Source organism: Gopherus flavomarginatus, chromosome 1, assembly GCF_025201925.1.
Source record: "Gopherus flavomarginatus isolate rGopFla2 chromosome 1, rGopFla2.mat.asm, whole genome shotgun sequence".
Taxonomy (NCBI): domain Eukaryota; kingdom Metazoa; phylum Chordata; order Testudines; family Testudinidae; genus Gopherus; species Gopherus flavomarginatus.
Window position 1 is genome coordinate 332,392,356 of NC_066617.1, and position 14,205 is coordinate 332,406,560.

Sequence of the window (14,205 nt, forward strand, 5' to 3'; positions counted from 1 at the left end):
GCAAGGGTTCCGGCTAGCAACTTGAGCCCAAGGCTGTCAAACTTCTGGGCCCAAGCTTGGCTGGTTAGCTTGAGCCACTGCCTGTCACAACATCCATAGTGCTATTTTGTGCACTAACTAGCACGAGTTTGTCTACTCCCAGTCACATTGTAGACATACCCTCAGATGCCTCTGACAATACAATATTAATAAAAATGTTTTTTTAGAAGTACAATACCTGATAGAAGTCCTTTTGCCTCAAATATGTAATTGCTTTATTTATTTCCAGGTCATTGGCTAACTCTACATAGTGGGAAGCTTTTACTACTTCAACACACCTACAACAAAAAGGAATCCACAGAAATAATTATTATTTATAGTAAGTATCTGCATTAATGCCACTTCAACTCACGTGTGCCACTAATTAGTTATCTAGAGGAAGTTTCTCTGCTATGTTAGGTAGCCCCCTGTTTGCAGACACATAGTGTTTCCATACATCAAAAGTTTTTTAAAGAACAGTTCAAATTTAATCAAATTTGGCTTTTTGGATTCTATGAAAGAATTGGTAATGGTAAAACTGTACAAAGCATGGGACACATCTATAGTTTGGTCCCTGGGTACTACAATGACATAACCCCTAAAAATAAATATGTATTGGTTGGATAAATTAATTAGAAGTGGTATACTACACAGCCTCTGGGACATGTAAGTGAGTACTGTATGAGAAAGTGAATTACAAAAAAATCTCTAAGGATACTCTCAGACATAATATAGCACCAGCCACACTACAGTAGAGCCAGAGTCTGGCAACACATTTGAAGTTCATTTTCAAACATCTCTCAGAAGGTTTTTAGTTATAAATTATTCATGCCTGACCTCAGCTCAACCCCTCATGTGTGTGTGAGACACCATCATCTCTGGAATCCAGCTTATTAAGCCCAAGCCTCCAGCTTCATGATGCTGAACAATCATCCCGTCTTCCTGTTCATCCCCTCTAGGGCAGTCTTTTATTATACAGCGGTACCAGGAAAAGAAAGTTGACATGGAACTGAACTTTCATAGCTTCCCATCCATTAAAACACTCTCTCCAGTCGGCAGGTCTTTGGGCTTTATTAGAGTGGCATGTTCTGGAAAGAACTGATGATATGGACCAGGATCTTTATTATATAAACAGTTTGATCTTCTAGACGGTCTGGACTTAAATTAATTAAAGAAACCCCTCTCTGGTATTGTCTCTGGAATCTTTCATTTTCCTTAGGAGCTGGAAGTGAATGCTTTTTTATTACTGCAGGTTTGGCTACTGCCTTTTGAGGGCCTTGTTAAATAACTTTTCACCATCAAACCCAGCAGAAGCTATAATTAAAGCTGCGTATCTATCACGGAAGTCATGGATTCCGTGGCTTTCTGTGACTTCCATGGCTTTTGCAGAGTCCGGTGCACCCACCCCAGCTTGGCCCACCCCGGGCCAGCAGCAGCAGCAGTTTTGTTGCGGAAGGGGGCTCAGGGCTGGGGCAGAGCTTTGGGGTGTGGGGCAGCACTTACCTCAGGGAGGTCCCCGGAAGCGGCCGGCATGTCCTTGCAGCTCCTAGGCCAAGGGGACAGAGGGCTCTGTGCGCTGCCCCTGCCTGCAAGAACCGCCTCCGCAGCTCCCATTGGCTGCGGTTCCCAGCTAATGGGAGCTGCTGAGCTGGCGCTCATGGTAGGGGCAGCTTGTGAAGCCCCCTGGCCTTCCCTCCCCCTAAGAGCTGCAGAGACATGCTGGCCGCTCTCAGGGAGCTGTGCGGAACCGGGTATGGAGCCTTCCAGCCCTGCCAACCCTCCCCTCGCACAGCACCAGCAAGGCTCTTGGGACGCACACTGCTGCCCACTTCCCCTCCAGCACCTACAGTGCCCCTGGACCAGCCCTCAGAACACCCGTGGCCCAAGTTTTAGTTAGGGTTATATAATACAAGTCATGGACAGGTCACAGACCGTGAATTTTTGTTTACTGCCTGTGACCTGTCCATGACTTTTACTAAAAATACCTGTGACTAAAACGTAGCCTTAGCTATAATCTGTTTGGCATGTGAATCACCTCTCCACAGCCAAAGTCTCCTGACACCTCTTGGTATCAGAGGAAAAGGATTGTACTGAAAACGTTACAAAACAGTCTGCTATGAGAGAAGAGGCCAGAGATACTTTGATGGCCAGTGTTAAAACCTTTTTAACCAAAAGATATAGACAGACCTGAATACTCCATCAATCCCTCAGGGGAGGAAGATCAGACAATAGTCTCATGAGTTGCATGTACTTCTTTTTACCTGAAGTTTGAGACACCACAGTAACACAAGAAATGTACATAATATCCATGTCTACTTCATTTCTCTAAAGAAAACTAATCTGATTAAGCACAGATACCTGTAATATGCCATGAACTCAATGGAAAGTAGCTGAAAATTCAACTATCTGTGTGTGGCTGGAGTTGGGGAAGGCTGCCAGAGCATATGAGTGAATCTGCCCCAATATACACAAACCCGTCTAATGTGTCTAATAATTTAATTACCCACTAAGTGAATGTCCATAACTTTGTCGTAAGTTATTAAAGAATAACTTTTTTTCATTATTTCATGACAAGTATTTTGTGAATAGAGGCAGCACAAGGAAAGCTGAATGAAAACTAAAAGATAACTGTATATGTATTTAAATATACCTACATGTATGCACAGACAATGCACAATGAATAAATGAATCTATTCTTTTGCTTCCTTTGAACACAACACCAGATCCACAGGAAGAAAATCTGACTTGCTAACAAGAAGCCATTCTCACCAAACATATTTGTTTAGGGTCTAAGAAGCCAGAGCGACTATACTAGGGAAATAATATGATTCTGTCTATTATTTAATCATCCAACACCACATTGTGGGCTTCAGTGGACTAAACACTCTTTCACTGTAAGAGGTTATTTTAAGTTATCTATACATAGGTGTATTAACAAAATGTAATTGTAGGATCTGCAAGTCTTGAAAATTTTCCTTTGCTTGTATATATTCATAAAACATTAAGAGTGGTAACTTATTTTCATTTTTATGGGCAGGAGAAATGAGTAGGGAAAAGCCCTTTTTCCTCAACAAGCTTCCTTCAGTTCCTTGTTACAACTATTTCAAATACTAAGGAAATTCAACATAAAAACTTCCTTTGGTGAAGCTGAAGCTGTAGGCACATATCAGTGGTTTGAGAGCATATTATTTTTCATGAATATTAGAGTTAAATAAACAAACAATAAGCCCTTCAAACATCAGAAACCTAGAATTCAAACTGCATTTTGAGAAGGCACCCTAATATCTTACTCCTTCCATGTAGAGCATTTATATACTATCTTATTTTCTTGAGTATTGTGTGTATCAGAAAACGTTAGTTTAATATATTAATATATATACACATCTCTGATGCTAATGAGCTGCTTTATCACCATGTTAACTTTTACACTTGTCATGCAAATGTTCTAATAGAATGAGCTAGGCACAGAAGGTTTATAAATGGAGCCAAAATAGCTCTGTCTAATGATGTAAGCAGAGTATGAATGAGCTCTCCCCTGACATCTAGTGATGAGCTGTGGAAAAGGACTTCAGGAGCTAGTCTCATTTGCATGGGCACACCCACCCTGCCTAGGTGTTCAGCATGATAGGATTGCTTGCTCAAATGATCACTTTTGGCTAGTGTTGGATCCCCATTCTCCTTGTTATTGGGGCAGGAGTAATAAAAGGTTGTTATCCTTGTTGTGTGAATCAAGCGCAGCAGAGCTGTACTAGGCATACACTGAATGAGGGAACTCATCTTCAACTAAACGGCTCTCATCAGGCAGGGGACATGGGTTCCAAAGCCCAATGAGTTGAGAGAGGGTGGGGACAAGTACATGTACCGGGTGGTGTGGGCCCTACGTAAGGATCTTAGACACCATTTGACCCTTCCTCTCTCCACTGTGTACTACAGGAACTAATTTAGACTCAAGTGAGAGTCTTGTTGCACACACAGAGCTGAAATCACTGGTATCTAGGTCTAATGCTTAGATCTGCTTTGGGACAGTGTCTCTGATGCAAGAGACTGCCCAGTGTGCACCAGTAGTGAGGCTCCTGCACTCACAGCTGAATTCATTGAGAGCTGTGTGGTGGCCTGAAGACCACAGCTGGTGGAGAAGCATGGTTGCTGGTGAAGAGGAGGGGTGAGCGAGTGCCTGGGTAATAGAGTGAGAAAGGTGCCTTCTTACCCTCCTCCTCCAACCAGGGTGAGAGGTGAATCCTGCAGATGCACCTGTGAACTCTGGGTCTGCACTGACCAAGGACAACAACTGCACAGTGGGTTGCAGAGAAGAGACAGGTATGTTAAAGGGACTTTTGGTTGCTGGGACTTAAGAACCTCAGGGAAAAAGGACACTCCCCAACTTACTTGGGAGTGGGTCTTCTGCTCACGGTTCAAGTTTATGAACCCTGTTTATGGTGTTTTCCCAAATTAATGCAGAGTTACTTCCCCCCTTTTATTAAAAGTTTTTTTGCTACACAGACTCCGTGCTTGCAAGAGGGGAAGAACTGCCTCTTAGAGGCACCCAGGGAGTGGTGTGTAATTGTTCCAGGTCACTGGGTGAGGGCCTGAGCCGGTTGTGTGTTGTATTGTTGAAAAGGAACCCTTAGATTCTGAACACAGCCTTTGTTGCTGCCAACTCTGACTGGCAGAACAGTTACATAACATTTAAACAATTGATTTGCACATGGAACCAGAGGCCCTGATCTTGCGTGAAGTCATTAGCATCAGAAGAGTAAGACACTGTATATCTTCAGCATGCCACGTTCAGACCTTTAGTGAAGAGTACAGAACAATTGTCTTCTGTATGTGATTTAGAATCACAGAATATCAGGGTTAGAAGGGACCTCAGGAGGTCATCTAGTCCAACCCCCTGCTCAAAGCAGGGCCAATCCCCAGACAGATTTTTACTCCAGTACCTTAAATGGCCCCCTCAAGGACTGAATTCACAACTCTGGGTTTAGCAGGCCAGTGCTCAAGCCACTGAGCTATCCTCTAATCAGGAATTCGTAAGATTCTTTTATGAGTACTTTGTATGAATGTAAACAGTTGTAAAGCAGTTCAATAACTATATGACTGACATTTGAGTTTCTATGGTCTGTGATGCAATTAAATTGTTCTGTAGATGGATAAAGCACAATATTTTTGATTTTTTTTTCCAAGGCATTGCTATCAAAGCTGACTGAAAGTACTTTGGGTGCTTTGTTCGAGAAGCACAAATTCTAATGCTATGTTTCCTAGGTTTCTACATTTGTGAACTTGGTTTTATGATTATGGACAGAAACTGACATGCAGTTAAACTGAAGAAAACGGTCTCCTACCAGTCATAGCCTATGGCAAAGGAGGTTTCAATCGCTGGTGCAATCAATTTTGCAGCTGTCATGATATATTTTTCTGCCATGGCTTTCCTTAGGAATTAAAATAGATATATACCAGTGTTTAGAAAAAGTATATATAAAAACATCAAAAACTTAGTTACCTTACCCTGTGCCTTGAATCGCTATTCACCAACTAAGTCTGAGCAACATCTATATTATTGTTTAATCAAAACATCAGTAAAATAATAGTATGATTTAAGGATAATATTACATCTTTCAATGAGTAATATATAGATTGGGTAGCTAGTAATGCTACAGTATTTCCTAAAGCCAGAAGTTTTGTGAGACTTGCATAAATCCAAGAGAGAGATTAGTCACTAAAATATTACCATTACACAACAATCCTATCCTAGCATATGAATACGAGCATAACGATTTATAATACAGAAAGAAGATCTTATCATACACTATCTCAGAATAATAAAGGCCCCATAAGGTATGTTTATATTGCAGCTGACAGTGAGCCTTCTATCCAGGTAGACTCATGCTAGCGGGGCTTGCGATAGCATGCTAAAAATAGCTGTGTGGACTTTGTAGTTCAGGTGCCAGCTTGGGCTCTCAAGCCCACCGAACCTATGGTTCTGAGGTCAGGTTAGCCACCTGACCTCAGAACCGCCTGAGTCTCTGTTGCTTTTTTTAGCACACTAGCTTCATTCCTGCTGGTACAAGTCAGTTTTACCCAGACTGGGAGGCTTGCTCCCAGCTGCACTGTACAATATCCCTAAAGTCTAACATTTATATTATCTTCCAGTGCCAGCAGGCCACATACGCTGGATGCTTTGCAGTGGTCTAACATACTCATATGCAATCTAGTGTGGCTTTTGCACAGGGCTCAGAAAATTAAAAAAGCCCTCCCCGCACACCTGAGCAGTGTACTTCCCTGATGGGGAACTCATATAAACAAGTGTTTTGTAACTTCTCCTCTATTTGTTTGTCTTCCCTATTCTACTCCCTAGGGATACACAGGACTGTGACCAAGGGCCAGATTTTTCTCCCTTTGCTTCTTGATTTTATACCAAATACCTCCTGAGTTCCTAACTAACAGTTAGGAAGTGGAAGAAATCTTCAGAATAATGGGGCCCTTTGTTCTGCTTGGCTGAGCTTCAAAATGGAGCTGTTAGCCAAGGACACAAGATTGGTTTCTGAAGGGGCCTTAAAATCTTATTCCCTGGCTATTTTTTAGCCAACCAGGCCAAAAATTGCCCACCTGTTTTAGCATATCTAGTATTTCTCCTGACACTTTCACAACCTCAACAGTCATTACTAGGGAATTTATGTAGTATTTTAAAGCCATCCCATCCAGAATAAGGAATAGCCAGAGGTGAAAGTAAGCCGGTACAGCATACCAGCAAGAGCCTGTGCGCTGTACCGGGGCAGCCTGGCTTCCCCAGGCAGCAATTTAAAGGGCCTGGGTCTCTCATCAGCGGCTAGAGCCCCAAGCCCTTTAAATTGCCACCAGAGCTCTGCTGCCGGAGCTCTGGAGTAACGGTGGGACTCCAGGGGTTATTTAAAGGGCTAGGGCTAGGGCTAGGGCTCCTGCTGCCTCTACTGCCCTGGGCCCTTTAAATAGCCACTGGAGCCCCACCGCTACTACCCCCTATTTAAAGGGCCGGGACAGTAGAAGCAAGGGAGTCCTGGGTCCTTTAAATAGCCCCCAGAGCCCTGGAGTAGTGGTGGCGCTCTGGGGTCTATTTAAAGGGCCTGGGGCTCCCACTGCCTCTACCGCCCCGGCCCTTTAAATAGCCCCTGGAGCCCCACTGCCAGAGCCCTGGGGTAGCAGTGGCAGCCTGGGGCTCCGGCAGCGGTTTAAAGGGCAAGAGGCAGTAGCAGCGGCCGAGCCCTGGGCCCTTTAAACTGCTGCCTGGTGGGGGAGGGGGAGGGCACTTACCAGTACAGGGCGGGTCGGGGCTGGCTCTGACCCCCCCCATCCCCGCCCCTTCCGCCCGAGGTCCCGCTCCTTCCGGGGGCCAGAGCCGGCCCCAACCCAGCCCCGTACTGGTTAAGTCCCTATTTTTACTTTCACCCCTGGGAATAGCTCTCAGGCTTTGCAGCTTGGAAAGCGGGTGTCAATTTCCATATGCTAGCAACCACGTAAGCAGATTTGGAATGGATAGGGATCTATGTTTCCAGCATTACCTTTCACGTTCCATTTGCCTTAACTGGTCATTTTTAATGGCTTCAATCAATAGGTTAGTATGTGGATCATCCTAAAAAAAAATCAAAACAAAATAAGTTATGGAAATGTATATTTATATATATGGTACAGCCATATATGTACATTAACACAGGGTATAAGAAGCAACAGACATATTACACACTATATATTTTTTAAAAGGCTTATTTCAATTGAACAATTAGACTGGCATTTTTCAAAGAACTTACATACAAAATATTATTTATTTACCATTTTAGAAGTAATCCTAGACAGCTGGATTAATGGGCAGAATGCAAATGAATGCTCAAAGACAAATCAAATTCATCTGTCACACACAGTGATGTGGATTGCTTGATAAACTGGGCATAAGCAAACCTTGTGTGTTTCACTGTGGCCAAACTTCTAAGTAGATTAGAAAAAAAAGATTCCTCTTCCCCCCTAAATCAACCTGTTACAAAAAGTTTTTCTTCTACTAAAAGTGGAATTTTATTCCAAATTATGCTGAGCGGCAGTGCAGGACAAACAATATATTTTAGGCTATTTTAAGAGGTATCTTAAGTTTATTAGTTATTTTTTCTTATCTCAGAGTCATGAACAATTGGTCTCATGGTACAAGGAAGCCTAGCTTTATTGGTGGAAGAATATTTAAAAAAATATTTCCAATAAACTAAAATGAACCAAAACCAAATCCTCTGTAAAAATTTAATAAAATTGTTTTTCTGTATAATGTGTGCTATGACATTATAGGTTTTACTGGCACTCATTTGAGATGACTTGCATAACTTACTCATTGATGTGTCATTTTTATTATTTTAAACACAAGTATTTTATGTAAATGTTTTATAAATAAAACTGGCAAAACATGAAGTCATCCCAAATGAGTGCCAACTCCATACTACAACACACAACCACACATTTTATGTATATCACATTTTCTAGAAAAACCATTTTGGTAATGTTTTCAAGAGTACTATCACTAGTGAGTAGTACTGCCATCCTCAACTCGTGCTGGTAAAACATCACACCATCATGTGTGTACATGTACACAGACATGTACGTACACATTATATACAACAGATTCTTTTTCCTCAACATTCAAAATTTTCCCTCTGCAAATAAAATTTGTAGATTTTGCTTAGTTCATACTTACATTTGGTGAAATATATTTGTCATCATAATCAATTTCCAGTGGAACAGTGATCAGCTTTTGGAAAGCTTTTTTCATTTGTTCACGGTCTCCAATGGCAAAATAACAAAGGATCAGATTGAAGCCTGCTTTCAGGTTTGGAGATGTGCTCATTATGTGTTCAAAAGAACTAATGCCATCAGTGTATTGGCCAGTTTTAATAAATGCAACTCCAATGTTCTGCATTATTTTAATCCTAATTAAAGAAATCATTGTTAAGTAATATTTTCAAATCATATGTTCTACTGTATATACAAAACAAAAGGAATTTCAAAACTTCTACAATATAAACTTACCTCATTTCTTTATGGACACTTGGAATCTGATCTAGAGCCATGCGGTAGAATTTGATAGCTTTTGAATAGTTTCGTTGTTTTAAATAAATGTTTGCCATATTCACCTTCAGTCTGCCTATCACAAAAGTAAAGTGGATGAATGACCTATGTGCCAACCTTCTAAAAATATTCATATCATCCCTCCTCATGCAAACTTTGAGCCAGTGAGACTGCAGAAGCACCTTTTTCATGTATCAGTAGTTGTATCAGGGTCTACTGGCCCTTTAAGCTAAGGCATGGTCCAAAACAGCCTGTTCCTGACTTCCACTCAGAATGGAGAGAATTCAAGGAGAGACAGCAAGGAATTCTAGGAAAGAAAGGACTGTATAAAACAAGCTTCTTACTCAGTCTAGGAGATCAGGGATGAGACAGGACTTGCTGTGGTGTTCTCTGCTGAGGAAGTTTGGGGAAGCAGACCAGGAGGGGGTCTGGGAAGAGACCTAGAGACAGGCAAGATACAGAAGGAAACTGGAGAGGATGGGGAGAAGGGAATGAAGCAAGTGGCACAGAGGGTTCAAGATGGGAAGTGTTAGCTTCCTCATTTGGGGCCCATGGCTGGGCTTCCATAGGATGGGAAGGAACCTCCCGTTCACTTCAGAATCAACAGGGGAAAACCAGGGCAGACAATGATGGAAAGGACTACTGAACTGTTCAGAATAGGAAGGGAAAACTACTGTTGGTACTGACCTACCCTGCATCAGCAGTGATGAAGGAGGGGCAAAGGATGTGTTGTTTTTTTTTTAAATCTGGACTTGTACTTTGGCTGGAAAGTGAACACTTTTTGGATTAACTGGAGAAGAAAACCACATCAAATCATTCAAGGACATGGGGTCTGACATTACAAGGTGGTGATTGCTGTCAACTTTGACTGGCTTCCCTGGGAGTTAAGGGCACTCAGAAGGTGCTCAGCATCTCACAAGTGAAGACAAATAGCTGGTTAGTGAACGCATTGCCATCAGTATCAGGCATTTTGGTGTGTAACTTACCTCCGTTGCTGAACATCTTATTTTTCACTATGACTTGATATGTATTTAGTGCTTCAGCATACATTTCATTAGCAGAATATTGGCTTGCCAAGTTGAAAAGAACCTGTGGGGGGGGGGGGAAGAGAATACATAACATGACCACATCTCTCTCTCAAAAAGTAACCAATATTAATCAATGCAGCCATTAGAAAAATTTCAATATACAAAATAGATAGAAAGATGCTTTAATATATTTGTTGACTGTGTAGTTCTTTCACAAACAGAAGTTGGTCCAATAAAATACATTACCTCACCCACCTTGTCTCTCTCATACTTCCCATTTTCCCAATTATCTAAAGAACAGGTAGCAAACATTTTGCATCCTAAATATGTCTGTACATAAGCTGTGGAGAACACATAGGATAAACGTAAAACAGGGATTTTTTTAATCTGCAAATGTATCTTGTAGTAATGTGTTCCATGCTCTAATTGTGTGCTGAGTGAAAAAGTATTTCCTTTTATCAGTTTTGAACAGTTTTGGACTTTCAATTGAATTGAATGCCCCCTGTTCTTGTATTATGAGACAAAATGAACAGAAGTTTGCCATCTACTTATTTTATACCAGGGGTGGCCAGACCATGGCTCCCAAGCTGCATGCGGCACTTTTACAGTTAAAGTGCAGCTTGCAGAAAACTATATGCCCCTCCCTCCATTCTCCACCTTCCAGACTTGGAGGGGGGAACTTGGGGCCTCTTCCCTAAGGCAGGCTGGTGGGGCTTCAGCCCTGTAGGAGGCACCTGCTGGGGCTCAGGACTTCAGCAGAAGCGGGGCTCAGTAGGTCAGTAAGTTTGGCCACCCCTGCTTATACGGTTTGTTATTTTGTATACTTCTATCATGAGCCTCATGATACCCACCTATTCAGAGGAAGCTATCCCTTGGCAAAAGAACTCTCTTCACAGTTAATCTTACTTTTTAGGCCTAAATATGAGTAAGTTATGAGGTAAGGTTGTTATTAAAATGTTTTTTTATTTCTAACTCATAGAAGATGTGTAATTTTTAGCATAGTTCAACAAGGTGTATGCCCCTATTTGTGGTCTATCTGCTCATGAAGGCAGATGCTATTAAGAAAAACAGAAAAGCCTTGTCTGTGTCCAGATAAATTACATCCATCACTTTCTCATTTTTATTTTTTAACTTGCCTTCAAATATATTATCAGTTTAGCCTGGCTTGACATATTCTTAGTGAAATACTTCCAGTACAGTATTAACTAATGTACAACTTTAAAATTCTCCTTAGATATTAGGGCACAGACCCTACACAATCTTTTCTTAACGCCTACCACCAATTTTAAGAATTGAAGACAAACCCTTAATTTTAAAATCATCATTAAGCTTTAGGAATATTAACAAAAGTACCCTTTAATTGCTGTTTTTCAGAATTATAGTAACTATTTTCAAAAACATTTCTTATTTTTTGTGTATCTGATCTGGAAATTTGTTCTGGGAACTCATACAAAATATGTGCATTACAGCAAACTCAATTTAATTAAAAAGGCATGTTACTGGAAAGCACACTTTACACCCAGATCTTATTCAGGCACCCAGACATTTCAGCACTTACTGAGTAAGTGAGATCTAAGTTGATGTTTTCTGGAGATGCAATTTGTTCACGTTGCCTCACCAACACTCTTTCCTTTCTTCCGGCATCTTTTGCCTTTTCCAGAGCCTTAAAGTAGACATTACGGTTTAGTCTTGCCGTCTGTCTTCCCTCACAAGACCCACTCCCATATATTTAAAATAGAAATTAATACATTAAGACATATTTCCTTTATGCGCGCGCACACACACACTTTACAGCAGATAAGCAGCAATATTACATAAAAAAGCATGTTAAGATTAAAACAATATTCCGAAAGAAAATTCAGCAAAGCAACCTCCATAATACACTAGTCACCCTACAGTTAATGCAGAATCTTAAAAAGAGTATGAGAAGTAATGTCATACACAAAATATGAAAATCAAAAAACAGTCAGTCACACCATTTTACTTAGGGCCAGATTTTTAAAGGTATTTAGGCCTAACAACTTAAAAAAAAGAAATCTAGCCTTAAGACACTATGGCCTTATCTACACTGGCAAGTTTCTGCACAGTAAAGCAGCTTTCTGCATTTTGTAACTTGTGAGGTGAACACACTGCCATACCACTTAGTGCGCAGAAACTGCGCAGCTGCAGCACTATAAAAAAGCCACCCCAACGAGAGGGGTACAGCTTTCTGCACCAGGGCTACAGTGTTACAGGGCCAGTGTAGACACCCTGGTCGATTACAGCACTGCGATTGGCCTCTAGGAGGGGTCCCACAATGCCTGTTCTCACCTCTCTGGTCATTGGTTTGAACTCTACTGCCCTGCCCTCAGGTGACCAACCATGAGCCTTGCCCCTTAAATTCCTTGAGAATTTCCAAATTCCCCTTCTTGTTGACTTGGTGACTTGTGCAGTGGTCTCAGCGCATCTTTCCAGGTGACCATGCCTGCTCCACACACCAGGTGTGCAATGGAGCAATGCCGAGCTGTTGGACCTTATCAGCATTTGGGGAGAAGAGGCTGTCCAGTCCCAGCTGCACTCCAGACATAGGAATTACAATACCTACGGACAGATTTCACAATGCATGACAGAAAGGGGCCATGACCGGGATACACTGCACTACAGGGTCAAAGTGATGGAGCTGTGGAACGCCTACCACAAGGTGCAGGAGGCAAACCGCCGCTCGATGCTGCACCCACGAGCTGCCGGTTCTACAAAGAGCTGGATGTGATACTCGGTGGTGACCCTACCTGCACTGCGATGGCCACTGCAGATATGTTGCTGACTGACGTGCAAGTTGAGAGTGGACCGAGCCAAGAGGAGGAAATTTGGATGAGGATGTGGAGGGAGAGAGGGACCCAGAGACAGAGGATGACTTGGAGGTCAGAGATGCATGCAGCCAGGAGCACTTCTCTACCCCTGAGGAGGCTAGCCAGTCACAGCCGTCGAATCTTGGTGAAACACAAACAGGAGAGGAGGCCCCTGGTAAGTGGCTTTGATTTTGGGAATTGGTGAAGTGAGTTGTTGGGGGCAGAAAGGTTGCAGAAAGCAGGCTTGCGTCTGTATGAACAGGCTGTTGATTGACTCCCTCACTTCATGGGAATCTGCCTCATGGAGATACTGGACAATCCACTGCTGCAGGTTCTTTGGCAGAGCTGCTTTGTTTCTTGCCCCATTAAGGGTAACTTTCCTGTGCCACTCTGCCATCACAGGGAGGGGGAGAACATTGCTGCACCTGGGCGAGCCACCAAGGACCAGGGTGGAAGCTGCAGTCTTGGAGAAGACCCTCCCTTGATTCCCTGCTCACCCTCAGCAGTGAGATCTCTTACATAATGAACATAGCCTGTGGAAAATGTGGGGACAGGAATGATTATAAGCCCCCCCCTCTTTGTTATCTCCAGCTGAACCGCTGCACAGAATTAGAAAGTGGCCATGAAGAACTAAAGAGGACTTTCTAGATGATGTCATGATGCATTCTGTGGCCGAAAGGGCAAGAAATGAAGAAGTGGCGGGACAGAGAGAAGAGGGACCAAAAGGAGAATGCGACATGCCAGAACGAAGCCATGGAGCACCAAGAAGACATGCTCCAAGTGCTACTAGCACTGCAAATCAAGCATCTCCATGCCCGCTCTCCCTTGCAGTTGCTATCGCAAAACTCTTTCCCACGTGCACTTCAGACACCGCCAACACGCTTTTATCAACCTCCTGGCTCCAGTCTACCTGCTGCATTCCACTCCTGCCCCATCACAGTCCAGCACTGCGGATTCCCAGTACCCACTGCACTCTACACCCATCCCTCTACAATTTAGCCCTGCTGAAGTACAATACATGAAGCACTGTACTCCAAAGGAGAAGGTTGGATATGATACCTGGACATACACAAATCTTTAACCGCCCCAGGACCCCACCTCCTCCTGAGACCCTCCCTTCCCCCTTAGCGCTGATGTGTTTTTTGTTTGTCTCTCTCCTCCAGTTGTTTTTTAATAAAAGAATTGTTTTGGTTTGAAAGCAATCTTTATTCCATTAATTGAAAGCAGAGCCCTGTAAATCAACAGGCAGTTTTCTTAAA

The 14,205-nt window shown here is 42.6% G+C and overlaps 1 protein-coding gene across 4 annotated transcripts in view; it reads right to left on the minus strand.

Moving 5' to 3' along the window:
* The window catches only part of IFT88 (intraflagellar transport 88), an 87,470-nt gene that overhangs the window by 59,003 nt on the left and 14,262 nt on the right, over positions 1-14,205 (minus strand). For all 4 annotated transcript variants that reach the window (XM_050937213.1, XM_050937216.1, XM_050937215.1 and 1 more), the window contains exons 9-15: positions 11,677-11,781; positions 10,077-10,179; positions 9,052-9,166; positions 8,720-8,951; positions 7,551-7,621; positions 5,358-5,444; positions 218-317 (exon numbers count right to left, since the gene is read on the minus strand). In XM_050937213.1, coding sequence (XP_050793170.1) covers positions 218-317; positions 5,358-5,444; positions 7,551-7,621; positions 8,720-8,951; positions 9,052-9,166; positions 10,077-10,179; positions 11,677-11,781 — 813 coding nt within the window. The remainder of the gene's footprint in view (positions 1-217; positions 318-5,357; positions 5,445-7,550; positions 7,622-8,719; positions 8,952-9,051; positions 9,167-10,076; positions 10,180-11,676; positions 11,782-14,205) is intronic.